Source organism: Sparus aurata, chromosome 3 (assembly GCF_900880675.1).
Source record: "Sparus aurata chromosome 3, fSpaAur1.1, whole genome shotgun sequence".
Lineage (NCBI taxonomy): Eukaryota > Metazoa > Chordata > Actinopteri > Spariformes > Sparidae > Sparus > Sparus aurata.
The window spans coordinates 16912654-16927078 of NC_044189.1; the positions used below are offsets into that span (position 1 = coordinate 16912654).

The 14425-nt window shown below is 42.3% G+C and overlaps 1 protein-coding gene across 6 annotated transcripts in view; it reads right to left on the minus strand.

Annotated features, from left to right (window-relative positions):
- elmo1 (engulfment and cell motility 1 (ced-12 homolog, C. elegans)) overlaps nt 1–14425 on the minus strand; it is a 125134-nt gene that overhangs the window by 74320 nt on the left and 36389 nt on the right. For all 6 annotated transcript variants that reach the window (XM_030411703.1, XM_030411699.1, XM_030411705.1 and 3 more), the window contains exon 2: nt 7794–7951. In XM_030411703.1, coding sequence (XP_030267563.1) covers nt 7794–7871 — 78 coding nt within the window. In that variant the 5' untranslated portion in view covers nt 7872–7951. The remainder of the gene's footprint in view (nt 1–7793; nt 7952–14425) is intronic.

A 14425-nucleotide genomic window follows, 5' to 3' on the forward strand; every position in this document is an offset into this window, starting at 1 on the left:
ACATTTCAGCAGGATAGATTTATCTATTTATCCCCTAACATTTATTTGGCAGATACAAAGTCACATCCACAGTTACACAGTAGTGTTGTATCAATACTGGAATATCTAACTTCATTACAATACCACAACAATTATAGATATTGGATGCCGTGTTTGATACCACAGGGAACTGACACAACATTGAGCGATTTTATTGAAAGTTAAATATAATAAGGTGTGTGTACTGTGTGTTAAGAACAACAGAATCTAAGTTAATTTGCTTCTGGAAGAGGTGAAGCTATGCAGTGTGTGCGTGTGTGTGTGGAGAGAGAAAAAAACAGTGGGTACTGGTTTAGCGCTACTGTGAAAAATAAAGTCTGGTAAGTTATTATAGGAGCACCAGCCGGTATAACAGTTGTAATAGGATACTCTGAGCTTCCCCGGTATTTGAAAAGATAACCATGATGATGTCATCGGGGTTTTGTTATATGGGGATTAAGACTTTTAACAGAAAAACATCATTACTATTCTTTTATTAGACATTTCCTGACAGTAATGAAGAAACTCGTCGTATTTTTGATTATACATCAGCTCCTTATTTAACATAAAAGCATTGGGAAGCTTGGTATGTTTTGTCAAATGAACAAAAGGTTTAAATATCATTACATTAAAAAGTATTGTTTTGGCATCGGTACCTTGCTTGACCAATATTGACCCATACTTGAGATGAAAGTCAGGATATCTCAACCTCTGCTGCTCAAGTAATTCTGACCATTGTTTGTTTGAAATGGTCTCTAATAAGTCTCATAACTTGAGGATGCAAAGCACTGGTATGCCCAGTACTCAAAGATACAAACAAAGTACACACCAGCCCAGGTTACATTCCAACAAGAGTCGTTAAGAGCCGAGAGCATGTTTTTTAAGGATGGTGAAGGGTCTCTTATCCCCTCTGTGCCAAACATAATCTGCTCAAAACACACAGGCGGCACACGAAACCAAACAGTCTCTCACACACACACACACACACACACACACAGCAATTTCGTGAGCATCTCTATGGAGTCCCAATGTACAGAGCATTGTGGGGATGATATAATAGAATTGCTGCTTCACTGGGATTTACCCGGAGCAGCGAGAGAGGCTTCTTCAAAGAGCACGAGCTGCAGTGATGGAGGACTTACAGAGAAAAGATAATGCTGGCAGGATGCTGTGTGTATATATGACAGGGAGAGAAAGGCAGAGAGGTGACAGAAGAAGAGTGTGGGCTGCTACGGGAACAAAAGAAAGAACAGCAGATACAAACAAAAGTGAGAAATAAGCAAATTGAATAAGATGAAGAGAAAACAACAGCAAACACAGCACAGAGGAGAGTGGATGATAATAGTGGGAGAGAAAGAGGGAGCAGCAGTGTGGATGTTGAACGGAAAGAAGAAGGGACTGGAGGAATATGAAGAGCCAGCGGGGATGAGGTGACAAATGTAAGGAGTGTGTGTGTGCACAATGCCAGTCAGTATTAGCTTAATGTCTGGGCGAAGGATATTTGCTCGCCGCTGCCGTCATCCTCTGGGCGGGCTCTCTGGGACGTACAGTTTGGTGCCAGACTACAGTGAACACACAACAGAAATGTCCAAAAAGTACTCAGAACTGCAGTAGTTTTTAAATTAAACGCCAAAAACAGTGAATCAGGATGTCCAGTAGAAAATATACTGTATAATGTGTTGAAAGCATAGAAAAAATATTCTTGACAAACGTGTCTCAACATGACTGGAATAAGCCAGGTCGACACAGTGGATGTTCAGCTTTTTAATATGAAGACAGCGAAAAAATAACAACGCGCGCTGCTAGAAAAACTTCAATACACTAGGTGCATGATGGTGACAAGCATCAAAAAACAAATAAAACTCTGTGCTGGCAATCGCAGATAACTAGCTTACTTATTTACTGTGCACAAAATAGGGAACGCCTTTCAGCAACAAGGCGAGCCATCATGATAGACCAAGCCTCCTTCTCGAGACCATTATCAGCTGACTGATGATGGCCTCGAGCTGAAGCGCGTTTGTTCTCTGCCCACAATAAATAATCAAACTAGTTATCTGTGAGTGCAGGAGTTTGGTTTGTTTTCAGTCTATTAACGTGCTCAGTGGTGAAAGGAACATCGATGATTGCAATATTTCAAAAAGCAAAAAGACATGAAACAACTCGCTCTTGGAGCGATTCCCTCTTTCACACAGGATTGAAGCATCATCCAGTTTGGATTTTATTTTTAATAGCCCTAATTTTAATTTGTGGATGTTTGAAGCAACATTATGTAACTTTTTTTAAAAACATAAAATAACAGCTTTAAAATCATTTGGTGGTTTAGTGTCTTGTAATAGGATAAATGGTGTCTCTATCTCAGCCACTCCCCATCACATGTTTCACTATGTAACTTCAGTGAGAAGGTAGGATCACAGTGTTACATACATGTTTTCAACACCTAACACTGTCATGACATTGATGAGTTTTGTTTGTGGTTAGCACCTACATCACGTCTGACAAACATGGTGTTGCGCTCATGTGAAACTGTGGCGGGCGCCAAATGGGACAAGAATACCAATTTCTCTGCTTTAAATAATAATTATAAAAGTTAATTAATGAACCATATGTGCATAACTTTTTAGAACTTGTAATACAGAAATGTTTCTTCAAATGTTTAGCTTTCTGTGTTACCAGTGCAAACCACAGATCCCTTTCTCTCATGTGAGGCCTAACATGCACAGTTCTATCAAGTTATTAATCATGAACCTATCAATAGTCTGATTATGTAACTAAGTGCAACAATCGTGCATTCAAATGTTGTTGGTTTTTTTCTGTTTCTTCTCATCAGCTTGTGTCTCTTCCCTTTCATCTGATTTTTTTTTTCCTCCCCAGAGAGCTCAGCTTGTTTAACATAAATTTGAATGATAAAAAATGTCACGTACAGCCTGTTTCTGGTTTATAATTCATTTGGACTGGTTAAACATTTAATCTACAAATTAATTTATAAATTAATTCATAATTTATTTCTCCAGTTAGCCCTTCCACAACCCCTTTTTCTGCACTCCTCCTCCAGTGGCCTCCATCTGCACCGTCTATCCAATTACCTCTGAGGCGTTTTGCTGCACCTTCATCATCCGGGAGTTACACCACCTGCACTGTCCTGTCTAGTCTTCTCCTACTCCATCACATGTCCCTGTCTGAACTCTGGAGCACTATGTCACACCTGGTATGAGTCGTATTCATCTTCTGCACGGGCAGAGAAGTGAAAGCTGTAATCCACAGTGTAATAAAACATAATGTGCGATATTAAATCCGTACTGAGTTTATATTATCCATCAGCTCTGAGCTCCTGTTATCTGACAGCACTCCTCTTTGTAAGTGGGAGGATAACAAGGACGCCTGATGTCTTTCTTTTCAAGACTGTTGAGCTACACAACAATCAAAGATTCACCAGCTAGGGCTGATGTCTGATGGCAGAACATTAATCACAGACATTTCAAACTATTAAAGCCTGAACCAATACTCGATGTTTGGGGCCGATGCTGATACCCATATTAGGGAGCCAAAAATCGGATATCCATACAGCGGCAGATGTGCACAAATTCTTTTAAAGTCATAGTTCAAATGTGGCTGTCAAAGACATAACGGAGGCCGGATATTTTACGGTTAAACAATAAAACTTTATTATCTAAAATGACATCAGTGCACTGAAACGGCAAACGTCACTGATATTCTAAATACCCCAAGCACATTTTTCTATAATTCAATCTCACATATACGCCAATACCAATACATCTGTCATAGGCCAATATTGGCTGCTGAGCAAAATATCAGCCAGGCTCTAAAAGAATCAATCAATTTGGTATTTCTCACACATTATGTTCCTGTTTGATGAAAATACCAGATTCAACTGCAGGTGTTATGTATCAGTAATAAAAGAAATATATATTTGTGCAGCACAGTAGTGCAGTGGTAGCGCGGTTGCCTCACAGCAAATCCACAGACATGCAAGTGAGGTTAACATGTCACTCTAAATTGCCTGTAGGTGTGAATGAGAGCGTGAATGCTTGTTTGTCCCTATTTGTCAGCCCTGTGATGAAGTGACGACTTGTTCAGGGTGTGCCCTGCTTTTCAAACCATGTCAGCTGGCATCAACTCTAGCCTCCCTATAATCAATAGTTTTTATTTAGCAATGGATCAATTGACTATGTCAGGGTTCTTCAAACATGCAGGGCAGATTGACGTGTGTATGTAATAAGGTGTAACGTGTTGAATCCACAGATAATGATCGTTACCCAACACTGCAGTTCTTATCAGCTCTACACCACATTTCAACATCTTTCAGCTCATCTGTGTTGTTGTTCAGCCTTTGCCGTTTTGATTCACGCTCAGCGCTCTCACCCTCACTGTTTTACTGCTTCAGCGGGCAGCTATATTTAATGAAAAAGCTCTGAAAAAACCCACTGTACACTACCAGCTACAAACGGCAGTCAGACAAAGTCAGCAACCAACCGGTGAACATAGCGGAGCATTTAGCAGCGCGAGAGCTAGATATTTCCCTCAAGAGTAGGTGGAGAACAAAACAGAGCTAAAAAAAAAGACTTACATTCATCAGCTAGACACAGGTCCGAATCAATGCTAATGTTGATCCTTAACCGCTACATTTGTAAATAAGCCAGTTTGCCATCAAATTTGACAATTTACCTCAGAAGTAGCTAAAATGGGAGTGTTGTGTTATAACTTGTGTCTGCTTCCATGGAGCGTACTCACATTCAGTTAATACAGCTTTAAAAAAGCTTTAGAGCTTTGTTTTGAACACTGGGTTAAACTCAGCTAATTTTTACACTGCCTCACACTGTACTGTACTTAAAAGTTTCCTGAATCATAACCAATTAAAAACATCCATCCAACTCAGCTGGTTTCCCTTCAGTTTGACTTGAATTCTCCTGCTTGTTTCCAAAATGTATTTTCTACCTGCAGACATCATCAGTCCCTCCACCTTCTCCTCCCATCTTCTGCAGCGTTTCTGACAGGAACAATGAAACACTTATTGCAATTGCCTGCATTTGTACTGATCCAGTAGTGTTCATACACAAATGTCAGACTTTTGTGCCTGTGGGGCACTAAAGATACTTGGAGAGATACAGGAATTGTGATTTATTTATGCGCGCGCGCGCGCGCACACACACACACACACGCACATGAATTGTGAATCCCTATTCAAATGGATACAAGGGCACACACATACATACTGCCAACACTTAAGCACAGACACATGCATGAATAGTAACAAGTATGCATGTTGCCACACAAACACAAACACGCCCACACACAATTTCACTTATGCAGAGTTTTACCCACGACAACAAACAAAAAACACAAAATTTGCATTCACACACACACACACACACACACACACACACACACACACACACACACACACACACACACACACACACACACACACACACACTTTCTCTGTGTCTCAAGACAGCGTGAGCGCCTGAAACCCACTCCCCACTGCATGACTCAGACAGCCATATGCTGCTGCAGGGCCTATTGTACAGAGGAGATGCGGAGGGAGGAGGAAGAGGTGGGGGTTTGACGGTGGAAGACAAGAGAGGAGGAGGCACAGCGCAAGTTTTCACAGTTGCAACAAAAGACAGGGAGGCGGAGTGAGAGGGGAAACAGGAGAGAAAGCAAAGAAGGACAAGGAGGAGGAGGCAACAGATAGGAGGAACAAGAGAAAGATGACAGGGAGAGATAAGAGAATTGGAGAAAAGGCAGAGGGAGGAAGAAAGAAGACGAGGCTTCATGAAGCGAAGACGAAAGGCAGACCTTTAAAATTCAGACTGCAGCAACCCTGCTGATAAGGGGGTCATTAAACACAGAAACCCCATCCCTAAATCGACCTCACGGCAAACCCAGAAGCGCCCGTACTCAGTAGTTCAATATTTCATTCAGCGGTTCATCCATTGACAAGGGCATTTGTAGCTCTAGCAGTGACTCATAGCTTGTACGATCATTAGCCCCTACATGAGTCACTCACACACACACAGGCCATTTTAAACACTGTATATGTGTAATCAAACAATGTAACAGTAAACATGCCATTCCCCCCCCCCCCCCCCCCGCCCCCACAAGGGGTAGTCATTCTTTGCGCTAATCATTTCATTAGCATGTTGTCAGCTGTTTGCTGAACCCTGATGATTGCTGACATACAGGGTGCCCTTTATTTGTGGACTCATGTTGAAACTGTGCCAGCACACACACTCTCTCAGAAGCCACCAATCGAGAGATCAGCGGAATGATTTCAACACCAGGAGTTGCACTAGTTTCATCACTTTTGCTGAAAATGTCTGCGACTATGAACATGATTTATAGCAACCACATTATGTAGGTCTGTGGAAAATGTTGTGATGCATTGTGGGGTGGTTGATAGCATTATGATGAAATGTAAACACAGTTTGAAATTCCCTATCAATTCCAAAATACAAGATTCATTTATTATAATTTTAAAACTGGTGGTATCGCAGCAGATACTTGTGTATATTTTGCCAGATGGCAGCAGGGTGAACAGACTGTGGCTCGGGTGTGCGTTGTCTTATAGTAACCTTTGGGGCTCTGTGCAGATGCTTCGCCTCTCCGATATGACTGATGCTGTCGCTGAGTAACAGTGATGTTCTGGGTGATTTTAATCACCTGCTGTAGAGCCTTCTTCTCTTGGGCCATGCACGAACCAAGGATTCTTTCTGTTGCTCAGGAATTTAGCCATCTTGTGCTTTATTTGGACGGAGATGTAGGAAGACCACAAAAAAAAAAACTGTTCACCTGCTCCACCGATGTAGACAGGGCTGTGTGTTTTTGTCTCCCTTGCATTGGTTTTGTTGGATGTTTATGGATGTTCTATTCTCATTTAATTTTACGCTTTTTAGCCCCTTTATGTTACATAAGGTTATAACAAATACAAATCAAAGATTCATAGAACTGTCATCTACACTCAAACACACCAGTTTTAAACATAAGCCTTATTAATGTTCACAATCTGTAGCTACAACCAGAAAATGAGATAGGCCCCTGAAGTTATGAGCTGTTGATTAAATATTTATCATTATATTTTATTAACACGTCTAGCCTTCTTACAGCTTATTTCTATGCACTGCTTGTTCCAAATACCGCAGAGGCAGAATTGGAAGTAGAACGTTTGAGATAAGTTTATGACTGATAAACATATGTTCTTATTATGGATTTACATAAAGGTTTAGAGTGGAGATTGAGATTGAGTATGGAGAGATAAAAGTTATATAATTCTTTAAAAGTTCTAAAACTCTACAAACCCAAATTTGTCATAATAGCTGTTCTGGGGAAACTTGTTTTTATGTAAGATTTAGCATCCATCATCATGTTCACTGTGGTGTCTTTAAAAATGTGTCAAAGCTGTGGCTGTGTTGCCTGTTCAATATCTTTAATTAAGGCACTTCTTTCAGGTAATTACTGTAATTGTTAGGAACTATGGAAAGATTCATAGTGGCCTGATCACATCCGCCTGCCCACCTCCGCCAGACACAGACACACAGACACACACACACGTATTTGAACTACTTACGGTGTATACACAGCAGCAGATTACTGAACAATAATGTGTTCAGACACAACATGCACCCTGTTCATGGTGTTAAAATCTGCGTGGTGTCGCACAGACAAGACATTTGCAAGGTTTTGTCTGCTTAAGTTTAGATTTGGAAGTGCAGTGTATTGAAAACAAAATGAGATTTGTTTGGCACTCAGACACCTACCTGGTCTATCTCCATGAGCTTGGGGAAGGCCTTCGGCCACTCAATGGCCACCTTGACGATGTCTGCCGGCGGCGGCATGGCTGAGGGAGGGGGGTGGTCGGTGTGGGTCTCACTGCCTCACACCTCTGTCACTACTACTGGAAGTAGCTCATCCAAACCTGGAGGACAAGAGTGAAAAGGAAGAGAGGATTGGAGAGGGAGGGATGGAGGGAAAATGACAGAAAATGGGGCATGTTAGAAACTCTTAAAGATAATATTTGATCAGTTCCTCTGAATTCAAAGAATATAACTTTTGCGGAAGAAGAAAAGGTCGATAAGGGCAGTGCTGAAACATGCATAACAAACATGGGTTATTGCAGCTCCGACAACTTCACAGTATAAGCACTGGCCTCTTCTGTTTTCATACCCCAAAACCGTCTGAGGTCAGGCTGCCTCGCTGCAAAGCATGAGGGTCCATCTTCAGTTCTACTTTGGTTAAGAAACCACAGACGCAATAGGCCTACCTGCCATCTCGCGTCAGTAGCCCACAGCTAGAACACGCTACCCTGTTTGTGTCACGGCTGACCTTAAAAACTAAGCACATCATGCAAATTTCTGCAGCCACATACTGATGCTAAAACTCTAATTCAAATACACAGTTCAACCTCGAACAGCCAAACGAAAGCAGACGAACTGTTTTTCTTTTTGTTTGTCCTGCGAGATTCTTTTTTTCCGGCGGCAGCCCTAATTTAATTTGCAGTTGTTGACACGCTGAACATAAGGACGTGCCGGTGGGGCCGCCGTGCTCAAGAGGAGTTGAATTCAAATCAAGGTTTAACTGCTAATGAGGTCACAGCAGGTGAGTGAATCGAGAAGTTACAATGTTTTTAAAGACCCACTATGACGCACTGGCCTCAGTTCAGTCATTTAAAGACACAAACCACCCAGCAGCATCACGTTTTGATCTCTAGAGTGATGTTTGAGACACTTTTTAGACATGTCCACTGTTATGGAGACCAAGTGTTCCTCCAGCTCCATCTCTACTTCGACAGCAGCTTAAGTCAAGGCTACCAGCACAAAGCTTATTCCTCTGCCAAATTCCACTCGCTTAAAAAGGGGTATTCCCCCAATTTTATACATAAAAGGTCAGTTTACTCATCATGGGGAGCACAAAACAAGCCTTTAAAAACACGGTTCTGGTTAAACTCAGTCAAGTCTGGGAAGAATTGGCCGCACAGATATATCTGCAGATGTTGGTGTACAAGCTTTTTTCGCAGCTATATATTGTTTTATACTTTCTTTTTGTTCGAGGAGAAAGTCAAAACAATAAAAAAAAACATTCAACAACAAACAAAAAGCTCAAAAGAGTGTGTGTGACAAAGAAGCAGGGGAGTTACAATATAACCAATGCTCTTTTACTTGAAATCTGATCTGTATGATAAACTTAATCTATCCTTTCCAACAACTATCAAATATGTTTAAAGCAAAACCTTGTTTTTCCATTACAAGAACGCAGAAAGTTCCAAATGCGTATTTGTCAGGGGATGTGCAGCAGGAAACTGCAGCAATGAATTGCTGAATATGTGCTTGAACAATTACACAGTTTAGTCACCAAGGAGTAATGACAGGATTTTTTTTTTCAACTGTGAAATGTCACTTAGTGAATACAGCATGTTGGTCTGATGTTTTTAAGCCCACTTTAACTGATGCTTAACAGAAATCTGGCATCTTTACGCATGCTATACTGAATATTTTTTAGAAGAGAGTTTTTAGAAATTCTCATATATCAAAATGTGTTTCTCCATTAAAGAAAAGAAATCAGGCAGTCAGACCATATTCTGGAGACAACAATAAAAGCCGACTTTACATCCAGAGGGTGAACTTTGAGAGCTGTCGACAGGAGGGGTGTTTCTGATTAAATGTTGTTCTGTCATGTCCCCCAGCTTTATGCTGCAGACCAAATGAGTCAGTTAAAAAGATGCTAAGGAAAGTATAAACTGGAGTAGGAGGTAATAGTTAGAGAAAGGTTAAGGAGGGATAGAATGAGAGAGTGAGATAAGAGCATCTGTTTGACATTCGCTTCCCAGTAACCCGCAGAAGTGAGGTAATAACAGGCACGCTAAATAAAGACTGCGTCTTTTGACCGGTGAGAGACGGAGAGAGCCCGACAAAAAGACTGTTTTTGTCAGCACGTGCGTCCTGGTTCATAGCAACAAGTGCAACACACACTCAAATATTGAACATGTGATCCTGAGGTGGTTCCTCCCTCTGCAGAGGAAGCCTGCAGGATGTCTGACCGGGATGCAGGCAGCTGGATTGACCTGAAACCCTGTGGCTTTCTTAAATAAGCCAGTTAAAAGCCTTGTGGTGGAAAAAAAAAAAAACAGACAAATCAGTCTCTCCGAACCGCAAAGGGGAAGCTGGGTAAAGCTACTTCTGCATGCTTGCAGGGAGGTCTAATAAAACCCACCACTGCCCAGATATCAAGTAGAAAATGTACCATAGATAGCCCCAAAACCAACGGAGGAAGGCATCAATAATTTACCTTCCCAACCTTTCTGGAAAGCTTGGATCATCCTAGTTCCTGGTGGAGAAGGCTGGTTACATATTTAATCTCAATCCATAATGCATAAAGACCGGCTCGGATTAATTCCTGGGAGAAAACTATTGAGCAGAGTAGTGCGAGTGTTGATATATACAGCGATATGTGTGCAGGCAGAATCGTGAGTGATGAAATGTGTGTTTTAATCTGGATGACCGGACTGTGTGTGTGTGTGTGTGTGTGTGTGTGTGTGTGTGTGTGTGTGTGTGTGTGTGTGTGTGTGTGTGTGTTGAGCTTGGATTAATTTAAAGATAGTTTATGTAATAAGGCTGGCCTGGCGTTGTGTGTGAGTCACCCCATAATGATCCACATAGCCTTTATTCAAGGGCTCGTTGCCATGGCAGCCGCTGCATCAATAGCTCGAGATGGGGATGCATCTTTCCTTCCAAAGCGCGTGTCATACTCAAGTCACGTTTGTCACAACTCCATGTAAAATATGACTCACTCCGCCCCTCTCCTTTGAATGCCTCCGCTGAAATATGAACGAGTGTGTTCATTGAAGATTAGAGTTGTTTCGTTACGAATATGTTAAGTACTTTCTGAGAGTCGTTGCCTTGCAGCTGTGCATCTCTCTGTTCCCCCTCCCTCCCTCTCTGCCTCTCCCCTCTGTAACCTCATGCGGAGAAAATTTCGCTTCAGGTCCCCATTCTTGGATAAGCAAGGAGGCGAGTGAGAGGGAAAACACTATGACGGATAAAAATCTGGATGAGAACAAACCTGCGCACACACTACACTTCACAGGTTAACTGCTTGAACAAACATGTACAATTTGACGAAAACAGCAGCATCCTCCTGCTATTCTATGTTTAACAAACAGACAAGCAGATGTATCTTACAGACAATGGCATATAATTCATCTATACACAGGTTATCAGCCTGACGGAAGACAGAGATGCAGTGAAGGTAAGTGAAGCTGCCACTCAGACTGTCAGAAGTTTTTAGCCATGCTACAGCGGCGCGGCTCTGGGGATTTAAATGCATGTCTGCTGGTCGGTCAGCCCACTGTTTTGGTCCAGTGGGAAATATCACAACAACTATTGGATGGATTACTGTGATTTTTATGTTTACTTTTATGTTCCTATCGGGATGAACTGTAATATTGTTGGTAGTCCTCTGACTTTACCTCCAGTCGCAATACGAAGTTTCCATTTGCGGTTTTGATTAAAGTGTTCAACAGCTGTTGGGTGTTCAGCATCAGCACTGTTAGCATGTCTCCATGCTCTGCTCCCCTCCATCACTTGTCTCTGCGATATGCAACTTCAGTGAGAGGGTAGGACCACAGCGTTACATACATGCTTACTGCAACACACAAGTTTTCAACACATGACATTGTTATGACGTAATGATTTTTGTTTGTAGTTGGCACCTACATTACATCTGACACGTTGTTACAGACCTGGGACTTGTATCTAAGACAGCGGTGTTGCACTCAGAAACTGTGCGCGCCACCAAATCACACAAATTGCCAATTTCTACATAATGCTGCTTTAATAATAAAACTTATCATAGATTTTTTGGTACACTGTAGTTCACCCATGTTGGCACCCAGGAGAGAAGCACTGCTGTGCACAGGGTCTCTTTATGGTAGCATGTTAGCACTGTCGCCATCTGTTAAGCTAAATGTAGCCTCACAGACTCACCAGCATGGTTGTACACTCTTGGTCTCGTTTCAACCACAAAAACTCATTACAGAAAACAGAGAGAAACTAGAAAATAACCAAAATGGCTCTTGGTAAGTCAATCCAGACCAATAAATCAACTGTTGGATTACATATAAGTCAATATCAGCTTATCCTAGCAGAGGTAAAACTTTTTGCATGCAGCTCAAAAGTGGCAGAACACACTGGCCCAAAAACGATCTTCAGCATCATCAGCTTTGGTCTAATGACGATTTAGCCCTTTATCGTCTTTTTAACAAATCATATGCAGATATCTGTTCAAAGAGATAAGCAGTATCCCTCAACTCAAACCCCATTCTCGCGCCTCAAGCTACTTATCAGATTGTAAACTACAATAAAATCTTGACAATGGAAGCCCCAGGCTATATCTTTAGCTGGTGACTGATGGTGGGTTCTGAGATTGCTTAAATATCAGTGTTAGCCTCTGAAATCCAGTCTTGGGCTACAGTGTAGACATTCATCATAATTTACTGTCAGACTTCGGACAAGTTGAACTTTGGCACGTGTATTTGTCCAGGCAAACAGTTTTCCTGTGCAATGAGTGATTGTTACCAACAGTTTGGTTTACTACTTTTGGTTTTCACCTCCAAATACAATCGTCCAGACGATCTGGCTAAATTAATGTTTATTTAAAGCTCGTCTGACTGCTTATGTCTCCTCCCCGAGTCCGACTTTCTTGTAGCGATGTTGCTGTGTTCCCACATTTCGGCAATTAGCTTTGCCATTTCTGTCGCATTATGACAGAGTGCACCCACTAAAAAAATCCAAAAATAAAGACCCACGATGTAATAAAACAGAATTATACTCGAAAATGGAGAGTGGAAAGTCTGTGTGTGTGAAGTCCAAACACAACCCTGACTGGGGATTTGGATTCGGTTCTCCAGTAAACACAACGTGCGTGTGTATGTGTGTATTCCGAGCACCTTGTCATCATCTTCCGAGAACCACAGATGACTCAGAGATGGGCGGCCTTGAGTCTTATTGATTAGAGAGCAGGCGCGCACACACACGGACACACACCTATCTCGTTGCTGACAGCCGCCGTAAATCCCTTGAAAATGGGCTCAAAATGTAATTGAGAGACACAGCAGTTCGACACACCAGCACACCATGTGCAGGGCTACAAACGGCCCGGCACTCATCTGATGAACATGTTTTTCTTGCACTCAGCACACACACAGACACACGCAGAGACACACACATACACAGACACAGACACACACACAGCTCCGGGAGAACAACATCTGAGGTCTCGCACCAGGATTTTTCTCAGGTGTGTGTTAGTTTGTGTGTTTGACTCCGTATATTCTCTACAAGTCATCATGAGCGTTTACGATAACCTCGGGGGCTGTATATCAAATCCCGATCTGTCACTGGCCTCCTCACAGTGTAAATGGGACCTTGTTATCGAGCCAGCTGCTGTCACAGCTCATCATGTCAGCGCAGGTGATTTGCTGAAAACCTGGTGCAGCTGAGTGTGACTGAGTGTGTGCTTAGTTTTCTCCCAGCCAGAGGGTTAAACAGGCTGACGGGACAAAGAGTTCACTCCATCTTTTGTCATTTGCAGAAAAAAATGCTCCGCCACTGTTTAAGAATCTGATCCAGCTTCCTTCCTTCCTCCGCTGTTCCTCTGTTCATTCATTTTGTCCACCGCATCCAATGTTTCCTGCTTCAATCGATCTATTCTCCAGTTCCTGCCAAGTCTGTCCCCACTCAGAACATATTATTTCGTAGGATTTGACCAAAAAGAACATAAATCAGCCTCTCTTTTTTTATTCATTTGACAGACATATATAATCCTTCCATTGGTTTAATTGCACTAATGTATTTTTTGCAATAACACGCTGCCAAAACCATCGAACCACTAGACTAACTGGGCTCCTCTCCAGCAAGGTATCCCAACCCGTGACTGTGAACATGTGCAGCAGTCACCCACCTGCCGTAACCAGAGAGGCATGTGCCGCTGGGTTAAAGTTGCCAAAATTCCTCAGGATTAGCTCCAAAAGAGAGGAGAAAAACTAAATCTCATGTTACCCTCAGAAACCTGTGATTTGATCTGTAGCCAGAGGTCGACATTAGGGAAAGAAAGGCATCAATAAAGAGGGGAGCGAGGGTAAGAGGAGAGGGAAACAGAGGCGGAGAGAGGGCCTGTGATTTGTTGGGCAGCAGACAAGTGCTGGGTTTCACCTCAATAATTCACGATGTGTAATGCGAGGGGTCACATCATCCGTAAGACCAGAGAGGAAAGGGAGGGAGGAGATGGAGGGACGGAGGTGAGAAATGTGAGCAAACATGAGAGGAGGCACGAGGGAGGAAGGGAGGCAGAGGTAACAGAGATTAAAGGAAGGTAGACACAGCCGGTAAACATGAAG